Below are 15,489 nucleotides of genomic sequence, written 5' to 3' on the forward strand. Positions count from 1 at the left end.
ATTCTCTTCTTCTCCGATGCCTCATTCCTATTCTCTTCTTCTCCGATGCCTCATTCCTATTCTCTTCATTCTCCGAAGCCTCATTCCTATTCTCTCTGCTCCAACATGCCTCATTCCTATTCTCTTCTTCTCCGATGCCTCATTCCTATTCTCTTCTTCTCCTATGCCTCATTCCTATTCTCTTCATTCTCCCATGCCTCATTCCTATTCTCTACATTCTCCCATGCCTCATACCTATTCTTTTTGTTCCTCGTGCCTCATTAATATTCTTTTTGTTCCCCGTGCCTCATTCCTATTTTTTGTTCTCCTGTGCCTCATTCCTATTCTCTTCATTCTCCGATGCCTCATTCCTATTCTCTTCGTTCCCACTGGCCTCATTCCTATTCTTTTTGTTCCCCCGTGCCTCATTCCTATTCTTTTTGTTCCCCATGCCTCATTCTTATTCTTTTTGTTCCCCGTGCCTCATTCCTATTCTTTTTGTTCCCTGTACCTCATTCCTATTCTTTTTGTTCCCCGTGCCTCATTCCTATTCTTTTTGTTCCCCATGCCTCATTCTTATTCTTTTTTTGTTCCCCGTGCCTCATTCCTATTCTTTTTGTTCCCCGTGCCTCATTCCTATTCTCTTTGTTCTCCTATGCCTCATTCCTATTCTCTTCGTTATCCTATGCCTCATTCCTATTCTCTTCACTCTCCGATGCCTCATTTCTATTCTTTGTTCCCACATGCCTCATTACTATTCTTTTCGTTCTCCGATGCCTCATTCCTATTCTTTTTGTTCCTCCTTGCCTCATTCCTATTCTTTTTGTTCCCCATGCCTCATTCCTATTCTCTTCGTTCTCCAATGCCTCAATCCTATTCTTTTTGTTCACCCATGCCTCATTCCTATTCTCTTTGTTCTCCTATACCTCATTCCTATTCTCTTCATTCTCCGATGCCTCATTCCTATTCTCTTTGTTCCCACATGCCTCATTCCTATTCTCTTCGTTCTCCAATGCCTCATTCCTATTCTTTGTTTCCACATGCCTCATTCCTATTCTCTTCTTCTCCCATGCCTTATTCCTATTCTCGTTCTCTGATGCCTCATTCCTATTCTTTTTGTTCCCCCGTGCCTCATTTCTATTCTCTTCGTTCTCCTATGCCTCATTCCTATTGTTTGTTCCCCATGCCTCATTCCTATTCTCTTCATTCTCTGATGCCTCATTCCTATTCTTTGTTCCCTGTGCCTCAATCCTATTCTGTTTGTTCACCCATGCCTCATTCCTATTCTCTTCGTTCTCCGATGCCTCATTCCTATTCTTTTTGTTCCCCTGTGCCTCATTCCTATTCTTTGTTCTCCTATACCTCATTCCTATTCTCTTCATTCTCCGATGCCTCATTCCTATTCTCTTTGTTCCCACATGCCTCATTCCCATTCTCTTTGTTCTCCGATGCCTCATTCCTATTCTCTTTGTTCCCACATGCCTCATTCCTATTCTCTTCTTCTCCCATGCCTCATTCCTATTCTCGTTCTCTGATGCCTCATTCCTATTCTTGTTGTTCCCCCGTGCCTCATTTCTATTCTCTTCGTTCTCCTATGCCTCATTCCTAATGTTTGTTCCCCATGCCTCATTCCTATTCTCTTCATTCTCCGATGCCTCATTCCTATTCTTTGTTCCCTGTGCCTCATTCCTATTCTTTTTGTTCCTCTGTGCCTCAATCCTATTCTCTTTGTTTTCCTATGCCTCATTCCTATTCTCTTCATTCTCCTATGCCTCATTCCTATTCTCTTCATTCTCCGATGCCTCATTTCTATTCTTTTTGTTCCTCCATGCCTCATTCCTATTCTTTTTGTTCCCCAAGCCTCATTCCTATTCTTTGTTCTCCGATGCCTCATTCCTATTCTTTTTGTTTACTCATGCCTCATTCCTATTCTCTTCGTTATCCAATGCCTCATTTCTATTCTTTTTGTTCCCCTGTGCCTCATTCCTATTCTCTTTGTTCTCCGATGCCTCATTCCTATTCTCTTTGTTCCCACATACCTCATTCCTATTCTCTTCGTTCTCCGATGCCTCATTCCTATTCTCTTTGTTCCAACATGACTCATTCCTATTCTCTTCTTCTTCCATGCCTCATTCCTATTCTCGTTCTCCGATGCCTCATTCCTATTTTTTTGTTCCCCCATGCCTCATTCCTATTCTCTTCGTTCTCCGATGCCTCATTCCTATTCTTTTTGTTCCCCATGCCTCATTCCTATTCACTCTGATCTCCGATGCCTCATTCCTATTCTTTTTCTTTTCCCGTGCCTCATTCCTATTCTCTTCGTTCTCCAATGCCTCATTCCTATTCTTTTTCTTCCCCATGCCTCATTCCTATTCTTTTTCTTTTCTCGTGCCTCATTCCTATTCTCTTCGTTCTCCAATGCCTCATTCCTATTCTTTTTCTTCCCCATGCCTCATTCCTATTCTCTCCATTCTCCGATGCCTCATTCCTATTCTTTTTCTTCCCCCGTGCCTCATTCCTATTCTCTCCGTTGTCCTATGTCTCATTCCTATTCTCTTCTTCTCCTATGCCTCATTCCTATTCTCTCTGCTCCAACATGCCTCATTCCTATTCTCTTCGTTCTCCGATGCCTCATTCCTATTCTCTCCGTTGTCCTATGCCTCATTCCTATTCTCTTCATTCTCAGATGCCTCATTCCTATTCTCTTCTTCTCCCATGCCTCATTCCTATTCTCTCTGCTCCAACATGCCTCATTCCAATTCTCTTCGTTCTCCTATGCCTGATTCCTATTCTCTTCGTTCCCCATGCCTCAGGACACTATTGAATTGTTGCCCTTTGTTGAGTTCCCTTCTCGGTAGTGATCCCGTTTGTAGTTTCATCTCTTAATTCCACCAGATTTGAATCTGCTAGGACGCGGACATGAGAAGAGGGATGGGAATGTTTTCACGCCTCCCGTTACCTTCATACACACAATACTGTTTAGTTTCTCTGTGGACAAAGCTCCTGAAGTCTTTTGCATAATGACGCATCCCGCTACCTTGTATCATTTTCACCAATAAGTCGATTCACTTCCTTCTACACCTAATTCTCATTAATGGCCAATTCTCTGGGTTTGGATTTTGCAGGATTGAATTCTTTTCCCTGCTGTGTAATTCCCTTTTCTTGTGTATTTTAAAGGCAGAACTCCCCATTATTTTACCGCCTATCTGCCGCACCAGTCGCTGAGCTGCAGCCAATCGTTCTATATCTATTTCAAGAACAAAAGCCTTCAGCTCTCAGTCAGACAACCCGCCGCTCCTTCATGCAATGGCAAAACATGAAATCAATCCGATCAATATGTATATAGACAAAAGAAATGTTTCGGCTGAAAACAAAATGCCTGAATAAATATTTGAACATAGGAAGATATGAATGGATGATGCATGAAGGCGTCCCGGCTGCTGAGGAGGCTTTTAAATGGAAGGATGTGATGGGACAGATGGGGACAGGTAGAAGGAATGTAAATGGAGCATCTCTTTGTATCCAGTGGTCTTTCAAGAAAGTCACATAATACTGACTGAGCTTATGGAGCCACCTAAACAAACCCTTCAAATTCAGGCACCTATAGTTTTCCCGATTACAGGTATGCCAGGATGCATACAGTACTGACCAAAGCAATGCACCCCAACTCTACTACCATGGGAGGGCTGATGGACCCTTTGGTCCCTTAGGGCGACCTCTACTCTAGACATTTCTGATTGCACTAAAGAGCCAATTGTGAATGATCCATGAAAAACATGATTTCCCTCTTGCTAGGAGAACGTAGGACACAACACCACGTACCGAGCCCTGGTGGCCATCAGAACCCTAAGGCTACTTTCACACTTGCGTCGTTTGGCCTCCGTCGCAATCCGTCGTTTTGGGAAAAAAACGCAAACTGCAAATGGGCCCGCAGGATGCGTTTTTTTCCCATAGACTTGTACTGCCGACGGATCATGACGTATGGCCATACGCTTAGCGATGGCCGCGTACCAACGCAAGTGTGAAAGTAGCCTAAGAGTACCCATGGAGAAGACTTAGTGTTTTACTGAGAGTTTTGAGAGGTATGTGGGTGATCCCAGTCCTTCTACACGTCACAATGTCTCATTAGGTCTCTTCATGGTGTAAATGGCCTTGTGCCTCTCGTAATGTCATCAATGTTGGGACATACAGGTGACATTCTTACAGAAGGATGGCTTCACTGGCCGCCACATCTAGGGTAGGAGATCATGTCAGAATGACGGAAACATATTCTGGAGAGAGTGGTGGAGACATTCGTTGACACATGAAACAAAATAACAGTAAGGAGGCTCGTACTCACCAAGAACAGCGAGCGAAAGCTGCTGAGATCTCCGAAGAATTCCTCCACGCTGACTGCCTTGGGATCGAAGGTGAAGAACTCTCCCAGGTTGTTGTACAGCTTGTTCATGTTGTTGGACATGTTTGAAAGCTTCTCGTACTGCTCCCGAGCGCTCTTCGCGAAGGTGTAAGTACTTGTTAAGGAAAACCTCTTAAAATCAAAATGTCGGCTACAAAGTCCAGCACTGTGCATCTTATCCTAGTGAATAACATCTGATGGGTTTACACAGAGCTTTAGTCAGAGGTATTGTATAAAAACTTTCTATCAAAATTTGTCAGAATAGTTGTCATTCATCTATAAACAATTTGCTACCTGCCCTCAGATGTAGCAGAGCTGAAGTGAGGAAAAGGAAGTTCAAGCGACCTATAGTTCTGGCAAAATGCTGTTCACCAGGAGCTGTCCAAGCAAAAAGAACAGATGGCAAGTTACAGTGTGTAGCAATGGGAACATATAGGCTACGTTCACATTTGCGGCCAGCGCCGCAGCGTCGGGCGCCGCAGCGGCGCCGCATGCGTCATGCGCCCCTATATTTAACATGGGGGCGCATGGACATGCGGCGCACTTGCGTTTTGCGCCGCATGCGTCGCTGCGGCGCCCGCGTCCAGGCGCAGAGGACGCAGCAAGTTGCATTTTTGCTGCGTCCAAATTCAATGAAAAAAACGACGCATGCGGCGCAAAACGCAGCGTTGTGCATGCGTTTTGCTGCGTTTTTGTTTGCGTTGTGCGCTGCGGCGCCGACGCTGCGGCGCACAACGCAAATGTGAACGTAGCCTTAGACTTATTGTCAGCAGTTGTACATTGTTGTGGGAGATGGGGCAGCAGGGCCATGCTTTACCTCTGGATGTGGATACAGGACAAATACAGGCCAGGTACAGGACAAGTAGAAAAGCCGCGGAGACACCATCACGTGTTTCTCAACGCAAGCAATGAATAGCCAGGTCTTTCACCGGGAAGTAACAAACACGGGAAGGGCAGCATCCAATAAGGAAAACCACCTATGCCAAAACATGGTATCCATCCACAGACAGCTGTTTCGGGGTATTTGCCCCTCAACAGTGTGGAGTAGGAAACTGGCTATTAGGAGCAGTGCCTAGCGAAAAGGCTATAAACATAAGGATGAATGACCTCGGGGAAATCAAAACATCCAACACCGCGGAGACACCATCACATGTTTCTCAACGCAGTGATCCAGACTGTGGACACCTGGGTGTCGTAACCAGTGCCTTCCCCCCTCCCATCAACCCCGTAATGAAACACACACAGTCCTAGGTGGGTTGAACAGGTCGGTCACAGTTTATTAATTAAATAATCAGAGAAAGGCAATTACATATCGTAACGAGCGGCTCGCGCCGAGCTCCTGTCCGTGATCGACAGGGGAATTGGCCCAACGAGCGGTTACGACCTTTGCCCTCCTCCGCTTCTTCCGCTGTGACTTAATAAAATTACTAAGGTTAGTTACATCCACATACATATATACACACTTTTTTTTTTTTTTTTTTTTTTTTTAAATTGCCATAGACTTTACAAATTTACATTATCCCGCGGGTTAGTATCCCCAATAGCCTTTAAAAGGGAGGGAGGGTGGGACAAAAGCTTCCAGGTGTCCGCCGGGAGGAAAAGAGGAAGTTCCCGGCCGGACACCTGGATTTAACCCCTGTAGGAGTGGCCGTAGGACCCCTCCCCTCCAGTGACCACTGGCCGGCTGGGGGTCTTCCAATTAGTGCATCACTAAAGGGGAGTGATGCTAGGGGGGAACTGGCACTGACATCCTTTCTGTGCTGCTCTATCTAGGTGCTCCCCAGTCAGAGACGCGCACCTTATACAGTACCGCGTCTGCCAGACTGTGGAGACCTGGGTGTCGTAACCAGTGCCTTCCCCCCTCCCATCAACCCCGTAATGAAACACACACAGTCCTAGGTGGGTTGAACAGGTCGGTCACAGTTTATTAATTAAATAATCAGAGAAAGGCAATTACATATCGTAACGAGCGGCTCGCGCCGAGCTCCTGTCCGTGATCGACAGGGGAATTGGCCCAACGAGCGGTTACGACCTTTGCCCTCCTCCGCTTCTTCCGCCACGGAGGATCCCGTGTATTACCTACGCGGGACTCCGACCCCACCCATCAATGTTAGGGCCTGTTCAACCCCATCCTGTAAACCCAACAAGAATTATCGAGGCCAATGTCCGTTAGGTGAACTCCGTCCGGTCTTAATTGTAGCGTGTTATCCCCTTATAGGTATTGGTGACGAATCACGATACCGCCTTTTCCTCACACATTTTCCAATCCGAGCATTGAATTTACCCCTTGTCCGCTCTATGGCTCTTTTATCTCTTGCTCCTCGCCATAGGTCCCGTGGTGTTCCATCCGACCACACCAGTATCATGTTCCTGAATAGACAGCTGAACCAATCCATATCAGTTGTCTCCCATTTGTACAATTCGGCCACCTTTTGTTTGCCAAGGTCATTGCCACCCACGTGTAAGACCATTATCACCAGGTGTTCCGACATCCTTGCTATGCCAACCATCTCCTTGAACACCTGCTTCCGCTGGAGGCCTCTGACATCCCTCCAGTTAACGTTTATGCCCGGGAGGTAAAGATTTGTTCCTCCCGGCCGCAGTTTGGCCCTCTCTTCGGCCCAGTATACGTAGGAATCTCCTACAACCCAAACTTCAACCCCTGTAAGAAACAACATCTGTTAATTAAGCAAGTCGGGTCTTATGTATCTGGCGAAGCATGCGGACTTCCAAAGACCCATTCTCTGCACTTCGGCCTCTTGACACTCCTGCCTTAGCTGCCTCTGTGGCCGCCCCTATCCGGAACGAATGTGTTCCATACTCCTTTGGATACGTTTTTTTTTTTTTTTTTTTTAAAGCATAGCTTGAACTGTGCCTGGAATTGGTACTTGGTCAGAGGGGACCCGTCTGTATGAGTGAAGAAAAATCTACCAGCGTGTCCTATTACATCGTATCTTTTAACAATTTTCAGCGGGCAAGCTGAGCCCTCTGTAGAGTTAACCGGGACCCATGTGCCCCTACCGGTGGGATCGCATTTGGATGTTCAAACCCTGATGCGCAGGGCGTCGCTGTATATAACTATGTCCTCATTAATTAGGCCTCCTTCCGACGTGTTTTTTGACCGCTGTAGCAATTCACTAATATGCAGTGCTCCGAAAAAGACGGTCGCAAAAGCTGCCGGTATGAGGGCCGCCTCATATTGCGATGAGCAGACTGACGGGGATATCGCAATCAGGTCCTGCAATAGTCTCAGAGAAATGGGGCGGCGACATTCTTGGCTGAAGCCTTTTCCGACCTTTTATGGCTTGTCTTATGCAGAAGGACTTAGTTACGTCTACCCATCCCAATAATTGAAAGAAAAAATGCTAGTCCCGCTAATTTCCGTTGTGCCGAGGTCCTCGAGGCCCTGCCTTCCCTCATCCGTCACCGCGCTTCGTGTTCCGACGCTTTCGTCAACTGGCCTACCCTGACTTAGTGAGCACCACTCCTCCCAAGCCTTACCATACACCAGCCCGGTAGCTGGGGAAACGGAGGCCCGGAATAAGGGCATCAATGATTGGCCACTGTGTCCCACAGGGACAGTGGACACAGAATACCCCGCGGTTGCGCGTTGGGCTGCTGGATTCTGAAAGCCTGCCAATTGGAAACTAACAGTGGGCTAATGATATTATCGTCAACTTCCGCCACCACGGTGGCTCTACACCAAATATTGTTTTCTAGGCATATCAGCGCTAGCTGGCGCAAAAGAGCGAGTATGGGCAAGGATGAAGAAGACATGTGATTTAATCTCTTTGCTGTTTTCCCATTTTTTTTTTTTTTTTGGAAATGAATGTTCATGTTTCTCAACTGATCGGCCCATAACTCCAATGCCGTTACAACCGCAAACAATTCCCATAGGGCCGGGTCTTGCCCCCACTTTGTTGTCGTCCATTTCCCTGGCCAATCAGATTTGCACCATTGGTTTTTGTAGATTGCTGCAAAACCCTCTGTTTTGTTCCACCCTATTGTCAGCACTAATTCCTAGCATGTGATCTCTCTATCCATGACGCACGTGTAACCGTTGTATGATTGCAGGACGTCTGCCATACTAACAGAACGGCTTTTAGCGAACGAGTGAGCCTAATTCTATGGCCAGGCTGCGAAGCGCCTTTTGTTGCCAAAGAAAGTCTGCGTGAGAATGCTCTGCCAACCGGCATTACGCGGCAGGCGACCGTCAGTAGGCCCAATAATGCCTGCATTTGCTGTAGGGTTACCTTGTTTACTTCACGAAAGCCTTTCAACATTTGCTGGGTTTTTAAGTATTTTATCCTCTGGTAATCGGAAAACCATCGAATTGGTATCTATTTCGATGCCCAAAAAGGGGCAACGCATTACATGGTCCCTCCGTTTTCTCTGGTGACAATGGCACGCCGAATTTGTGTGCGATATATTTGAATTTTTCTAGTAAATCGGGAGCAGAGATTAGAATTTCTGGGGCCGACGAACAGGAAATCGTCGAGGTAATGAATTAGGGATTTACTGCCCGTCTCGCACCGAACTACCCAATCTAGGAAGGTGCTGAATAGCTCAAAATAGTGACATGAGATGGAACATCCCATCGGGAGGCACATGTCGAATTAGTAATGTAGGTCCTCTTTGCAGCCCAGGAAACATTCGGGGTGTGCGGGTAGTAAATGGAATGCCGATTCTATGTCGGATTTGGCTAGCAGGACGCCGGGTCCAGCTGCCCGGACTAATTCTACTGCCTTATCGAAAGACGCGTATGATACGGAAGCTTCTTCTGGTGAAATTGCAGCGTTTACCGAACCGCCCTTTGGGTGAGATAAATGATGGATTAGGCGGTAACTACAGGGTTTCATTTTTGGTATGCCTAGTGATGATATTTTAATGGTTTTGAAGGGGAGCGACTTAAAGGGGGCCTGCTATTCTACCCAGTTCTACCTCATTTTCAATTTTTTGTCTAAGCATTTGGGGAAATTCGCGAGCCGATATTAGGTTATTGGATAGGGTTGGTGTTCTTGTTAGCCTAAAGGGAATAAAAACCCGCTTTCTTATTGGGGTAGAGCTTTAGCCAGGGGGCCAACCATACGTCTGTTGCTTTAACCCCCCAGCCTAGATCGGGCTGTAGGGCCAGACGCCTGCGGAACTCCTTGTCGTACAGACGCCAGGCTGAACCGCCGTGCGACTTGTACGAACTATATATCGTGTCCTGATATATAACAATTCGGAGCAGCGTTCCGGATGTTTCTGGCCCATAATACAGCCCAATACTGCGAAGGCCTGGAGCCAATTATTCATGGCTAATGCAATTTTTTGATCTCCCCCTATCGAAATTTCTATCGTTGGCTTTATCCACCGTTTGTTGGTCCGCTGATATCAGCGACCATATGTCCACATAATCGTTGCTCCAGATTTTCTGTCTAGTTTCCTGATCTATATGTGCGCCTAGCAGGCTGATCCCGCAGAAGAAGGCGTCTTTGTGTAGATTAGCGGATTGTGGTGCTGTATTGTTCACCACTTGTTCGCTAGAGTGTGATAGTTGTAGGATTGACTCCTTTACCGCTGAGGTTAGCTCCATTTCTTGTAACATTTCCTTGCCACCCTTGGAACACTCACCGCTGTGTGACTCTGGACGAGTGTACTCCGATCCTGGAGGACCCCCGCAGATGATGACAGGGTGATGTCGCAGGACGGGGAAACTCTGGCTCCCGCTACAGCGAGGGATTGTCCGATGTGCTGGCCGATGCACTTTGTATTGTGCGTTGGAGCCCGATTACAACCACGTAGTGGCGGATTGATGGCTCTGTCTTCAGCGACTGCGTGGTGGTTGTTGTGGCTGGAAGCCGCGGGGGATTGTGCTCCCCGGCTGAAAGCCCTAGATGGTGCCCGTGATTTAGAGGATTTGCCACGTGCGCGACTTCTATCCGGGCTCTGCGATACTTCGGACCCCTCGGATGTTGCTGTTGACAGCCATCCTGAGGCCCGCGGTCTGCGGCGGCTCCTATGGGAGCTGTGTCTGCGACGGTGACGGGAGGGGTGTTTAGAGGGGTAGCGCGAATGGTGATGGGAGTTGTCCGAGGAGGATTGGGAGGACGTTTGGCGTCTACGCCTTCGTCCACCGTTGCTCAGCGGTGTAATGGGGGGGGTTCTAACATTATTACAAGGGGGATTAATGGCAGTGTACGGTTCCGTAGTGCTACTTAGGAGTGTGTGTGTGTGGGGGGGGGGTTAGGAGGTAACCGTATTCTATCCCGTTGCTGGAATTTGACAGGGCAGCGGTAAACGTATACTGTTTATTAGGATTTTGGGCAGTGGGGGGAGGTGTAAATATGTCCGTGTTTGGTGCGTTTACTGATCTTTCGCAGTGATTCCCGCTGTGCAGCTGTTGAGCGCCTTGCTCGGTTCTTCTGGACCGAACAATGCGCTCTTCAGCTGCGCTGTAACCTCCACGGCCTGACCCCTGATACCCCCGAGCAGGCATCAGTGCTGCGTCTGCCGGGGGTAGGCTGGAGGTAAGGCCAGGTAAACAATCAGCGTGCTGATCGGTCTGGTGCGACCGATCAGCGCGCTCTGGAGACCATGTGGCATTAATGCCAGTCTCCAGGCTACTCCTGCGGGCGGCATATATGTGCCCGCAGGGAAGGTAATGGAGGACTGGCTAGCTAGCGCTGTTTTCAGCGCTTTGATGCGGTGACCGGAAGTATGTGGGCGGGGACCGGAAGTATGTGGGCGGAGCTTGCTCGGAGCGAAGGACCGAGCCCGAGGAGGGAGCCGGACGTCGCCGGCAGCTGCGAGGCGGCGAGGCCGCCCCCTCCCCGACCTGGAGCCGCTCTGGGGCGCGGGGTAAGCGGGCGGTCCGCCCTCCCCCCTGCACCGCCCGCAGCATCACCGGAGCGGTCGGGGAATGGGGCGATGCCTCTAGCCGCCCGGCGCTGCACCTCCACGCTGCGGGGGAAAGTGGCGGCGCCGCACGCGTACCTTCACGACCCGCCGCCCCCTCCGACGGGGGACTGTGAACATTTTTACGGCGGGTGCGTCGCCCAGCCTGACCCCGCCTCCTCCGGGCAGTCGCCTGCACACCCGCAGCAGGGAGGGCCCCGGACCGCTGCGATGCCGAGAGTGGCTCCGGCGTAGGAATCCGGGCAGACCGCTGCGGTACAGAGAGGGGCTCCGGCGTAGGACACTGGGCAGCTCCGCTCTCCGGACCCCCGGCACACAGCGACCCGCAGCTGGGGTGCCGGTCGGGGGCGAGCCGGACACGCAGGGACCTGGAGGTGCAGGGGAAATGGACCAGGTGAGGGGATTGTGAGCAGGGGGGGAGGAGAGGGGACAGAAAGTTGAGCCCTGACCCTGGTAAAAATGGCCTGAAGCCAGTGCTCACCTTTCTGTGCTGCTCCCTTCAGCAGGGCCTCAACCAGGGGGTCCGACATTATTGCAGGGGTACAGACAAAAGCTTCCAGGTGTCCGCCGGGAGGAAAAGAGGAAGTTCCCGGCCGGACACCTGGATTTAACCCCTGTAGGAGTGGCCGTAGGACCCCTCCCCTCCAGTGACCACTGGCCGGCTGGGGGTCTTCCAATTAGTGCATCACTAAAGGGGAGTGATGCTAGGGGGGAACTGGCACTGACATCCTTTCTGTGCTGCTCTATCTAGGTGCTCCCCAGTCAGAGACGCGCACCTTATACAGTACCACGTCTGCCAGAACACTGCTCCCATCCCTTATGGGAAATATGCAAATGCATGTAGAAAAGCCGCGGAGACACCATCACTTGTTTCTCAATGCAAGCAATGAATAGCCAGGTCATTCACCGGGAAGGAACAACCACGGGAAGGGCAGCATCCAATAAGGAAAACCACCTATGCCAAAACATGGTATCCATTCCAGCTATTCACTGCTTGCGTTGAGAAACACGTGATGGTGTCTCCGCGGCTTTTCTACATGCATTTGCATATTTCCCATAAGGGATGGGAGCAGTGTTCTGGATCACTGCGTTGAGAAACACATGATGGTGTCTCCGCGGTGTTGGATGTTTTGATCTCCCCGAGGTCATTCATCCTTATGTTTATAGGTACAGGACAAGGACAGGATAAGGACAGGAGAGGTACAGGACAAGTACAAGACAGTGTGAGGCAGTGGCAGGTGTTATATGCGAGGGTATAGCACAGATATAGCTGTGATTGCAGTGCAAAATTAACGTAAGTTTGGTCTTGGGCAAGCTAATTGCCCCAGGCAGATTTAAGAAAACCCGGCAGATTCCATGTAAAAACCTTGCAGTAAAGGGTAGGCTGTGCCAGAGTTTGTTTGCAAGTGTCAGAACAGGTGACTCTGCAACATCCGGCTTAGGCTAGGTTCACATTGCGTTAGGGCAATCCGTTTAGCGCATACGCTAGCGTATTGCGCTAACGCAATGTCCCAAAAGGGATCGCGTTTGGCAATCCCGCTAGCGCAGAGGCCCGATCTGCGCTAGCGAGGAGCGGACCTCGGACGCTGCAAGCAGCGTTCGAGGTCCGTTCGAAAATAACGGGACATCGCTAGCGCATGCCAAAAATGGCATGCGTCAGCGATGCGTTATCGACCCGTTAGTACATTGCGGTCAAAAAAGCTGGATACAGAAAAAGAACAAGAGAAAACAAGAAGGGAAACGAAGAACAGCGATACAAAGCAAACCGCTCAGGAGTCGACTACTAAAAGCTCAAAAGAGAAAAACACAAAAAGTTTCAACAATGGAGATTTTCTCCTTTCATTTTCACTCCAAATTATCAAAATTCAATGTGACTACACATTGTGTCACAAATCACCACAGTATAGAGAATGATAAGCATAACGACTGCCGGATACATCGTACACAATGATGAGAGTAACGACTGCCGGATACATCGTACACAATGATGAGAGTAACGACTGCCGGATACATCATACACAATGATGAGAGTAACGACTGCTGGATACATCGTACACAATGATGAGGGTAACGACTGCCGGATACATCGTACACAATGATGAGAGTAACGACTGCTGGATACATCGTACACAATGATGAGAGTAACGACTGCCAGATACATCGTACACAATGATGAGAGTAATGACTGCCGGATACATCGTACACAATAATGAGAGTAACGACTGTCGGATACATCGTAGACAATGATGAGAGTGACGACTGCCGGATACATCGTACACAATGATGAGAGTAACGACTGCCAGATACATCGTACACAATGATGAGAGTAACGACTGCTGGATACATCGTACACAATGATGAGAGTGACGACTGCCGGATACATCGTACACAATGATGAGAGTAACGACTGCCAGATACATCGTACACAATGATGAGAGTAACGACTGCTGGATACATCGTACACAATGATGAGAGTGACGACTGCCGGATACATCGTACACAATGATGAGAGTGACGACTGCCGGATACATCGTACACAATGATGAGAGTAACGACTGCCGGATACATCGTACACAATGATGAGAGTAACGACTGCCGGATACATCGTACACAATGATGAGAGTAATGACTGCTGGATACATCATACACAATGATGAGAGTAACGACTGTCGGATACATCGTAGACAATGATGAGAGTAACGACTGCCAGATACATCGTACACAATGATGAGAGTAATGACTGCCGGATACATCGTACACGATGAGAGTAACGACTGTCGGATACATCGTACACAATGATGAGAGTAACAACTGCCAGATACATCGTACACAATGATGAGAGTAACGACTGCCGGATACATCGTACACAATGATGAGAGTAACGACTGTCGAATACATCGTACACAATGATGAGAGTAACGACTGCCGGATACATCGTACACGATGACAGTGACGACTGCCGGATACATCGTAGACAATGATGAGAGTAACGACTGCCGGATACATCGTACACAATGATGAGAGTAACGACTGCCAGATACATCGTACACAATGATGAGAGTAACGACTGCCGGATACATCGTACACAATGATGAGAGTAACGACTGCCGGATACATCGTACACAATGATGAGAGTAACGACTGCCAGATACATCGTACACAATGATGAGAGTAATGACTGCCGGATACATCGTACACGATGATGAGAGTAAAGACTGCCGGATACATCGTACACAATGATGAGAGTAACGACTGCTGGATACATCGTACACAATGATGAGAGTAACGACTGCCGGATACATCGTACACAATGATGAGAGTAACGACTGCTGGATACATCATACACAATGATGAGAGTAACGACTGCCGGATACATCGTACACAATGATGAGAGTAACGACTGCTGGATACATCGTACACAATGATGAGAGTAACGACTGCCAGATACATCATACACAATGATGAGAGTAACGACTGCTGGATACATCGTACACAATGATGAGAGTAACGACTGCCAGATACATCGTACACAATGATGAGAGTAACGACTGTCGGATACATCATACACAATGATGAGAGTAACGACTGCCAGATACATCATACACAATGATGAGAGTAACGACTGCTGGATACATCGTACACAATGATGAGAGTGACGACTGCCAGATACATCGTACACAATGATGAGAGTGACGACTGCTGGATACATCGTACACAAAGATGAGAGTAACGACTGCTGGATACATCGTACACGATGAGAGTGACGACTGCCGGATACATCGTACACGATGAGAGTGACGACTGCTGGATACATCGTACACAATGATGAGAGTAACGACTGTCGGATACATCGTACACAATGATGAGAGTAACGACTGTCGGATACATCGTACACAATGATGAGAGTAACGACTGCTGGATACATCGTACACGATGAGAGTGACGACTGCTGGATACATCGTACACAATGATGAGAGTAACGACTGCCGGATACATCGTACACAATGATGAGAGTAACGACTGCCGGATACATCGTACACGATGAGAGTGACGACTGCTGGATACATCGTACACAATGATGAGAGTAACGACTGTCGGATACATCGTACACAATGATGAGAGTAATGACTGTCGGATACATCATACACAATGATGAGAGTAACGACTGCCAGATACATCATACACAATGATGAGAGTAAAGACTGCCGGATACA

The 15,489-nt window shown here is 48.4% G+C and overlaps 1 protein-coding gene across 2 annotated transcripts in view; it reads right to left on the reverse strand.

The window, feature by feature from the left end:
• Positions 1-15,489, reverse strand: part of DIAPH2 (diaphanous related formin 2) — a 1,729,654-nt gene that overhangs the window by 442,328 nt on the left and 1,271,837 nt on the right. For both annotated transcript variants that reach the window (XM_077286525.1, XM_077286526.1), the window contains exon 25: positions 4,319-4,483. In XM_077286525.1, coding sequence (XP_077142640.1) covers positions 4,319-4,483 — 165 coding nt within the window. The remainder of the gene's footprint in view (positions 1-4,318; positions 4,484-15,489) is intronic.

The sequence above is a fragment of the Ranitomeya variabilis genome, chromosome 2, assembly GCF_051348905.1.
Source record: "Ranitomeya variabilis isolate aRanVar5 chromosome 2, aRanVar5.hap1, whole genome shotgun sequence".
In the NCBI taxonomy this organism is placed as follows: Eukaryota; Metazoa; Chordata; class Amphibia; order Anura; family Dendrobatidae; genus Ranitomeya; species Ranitomeya variabilis.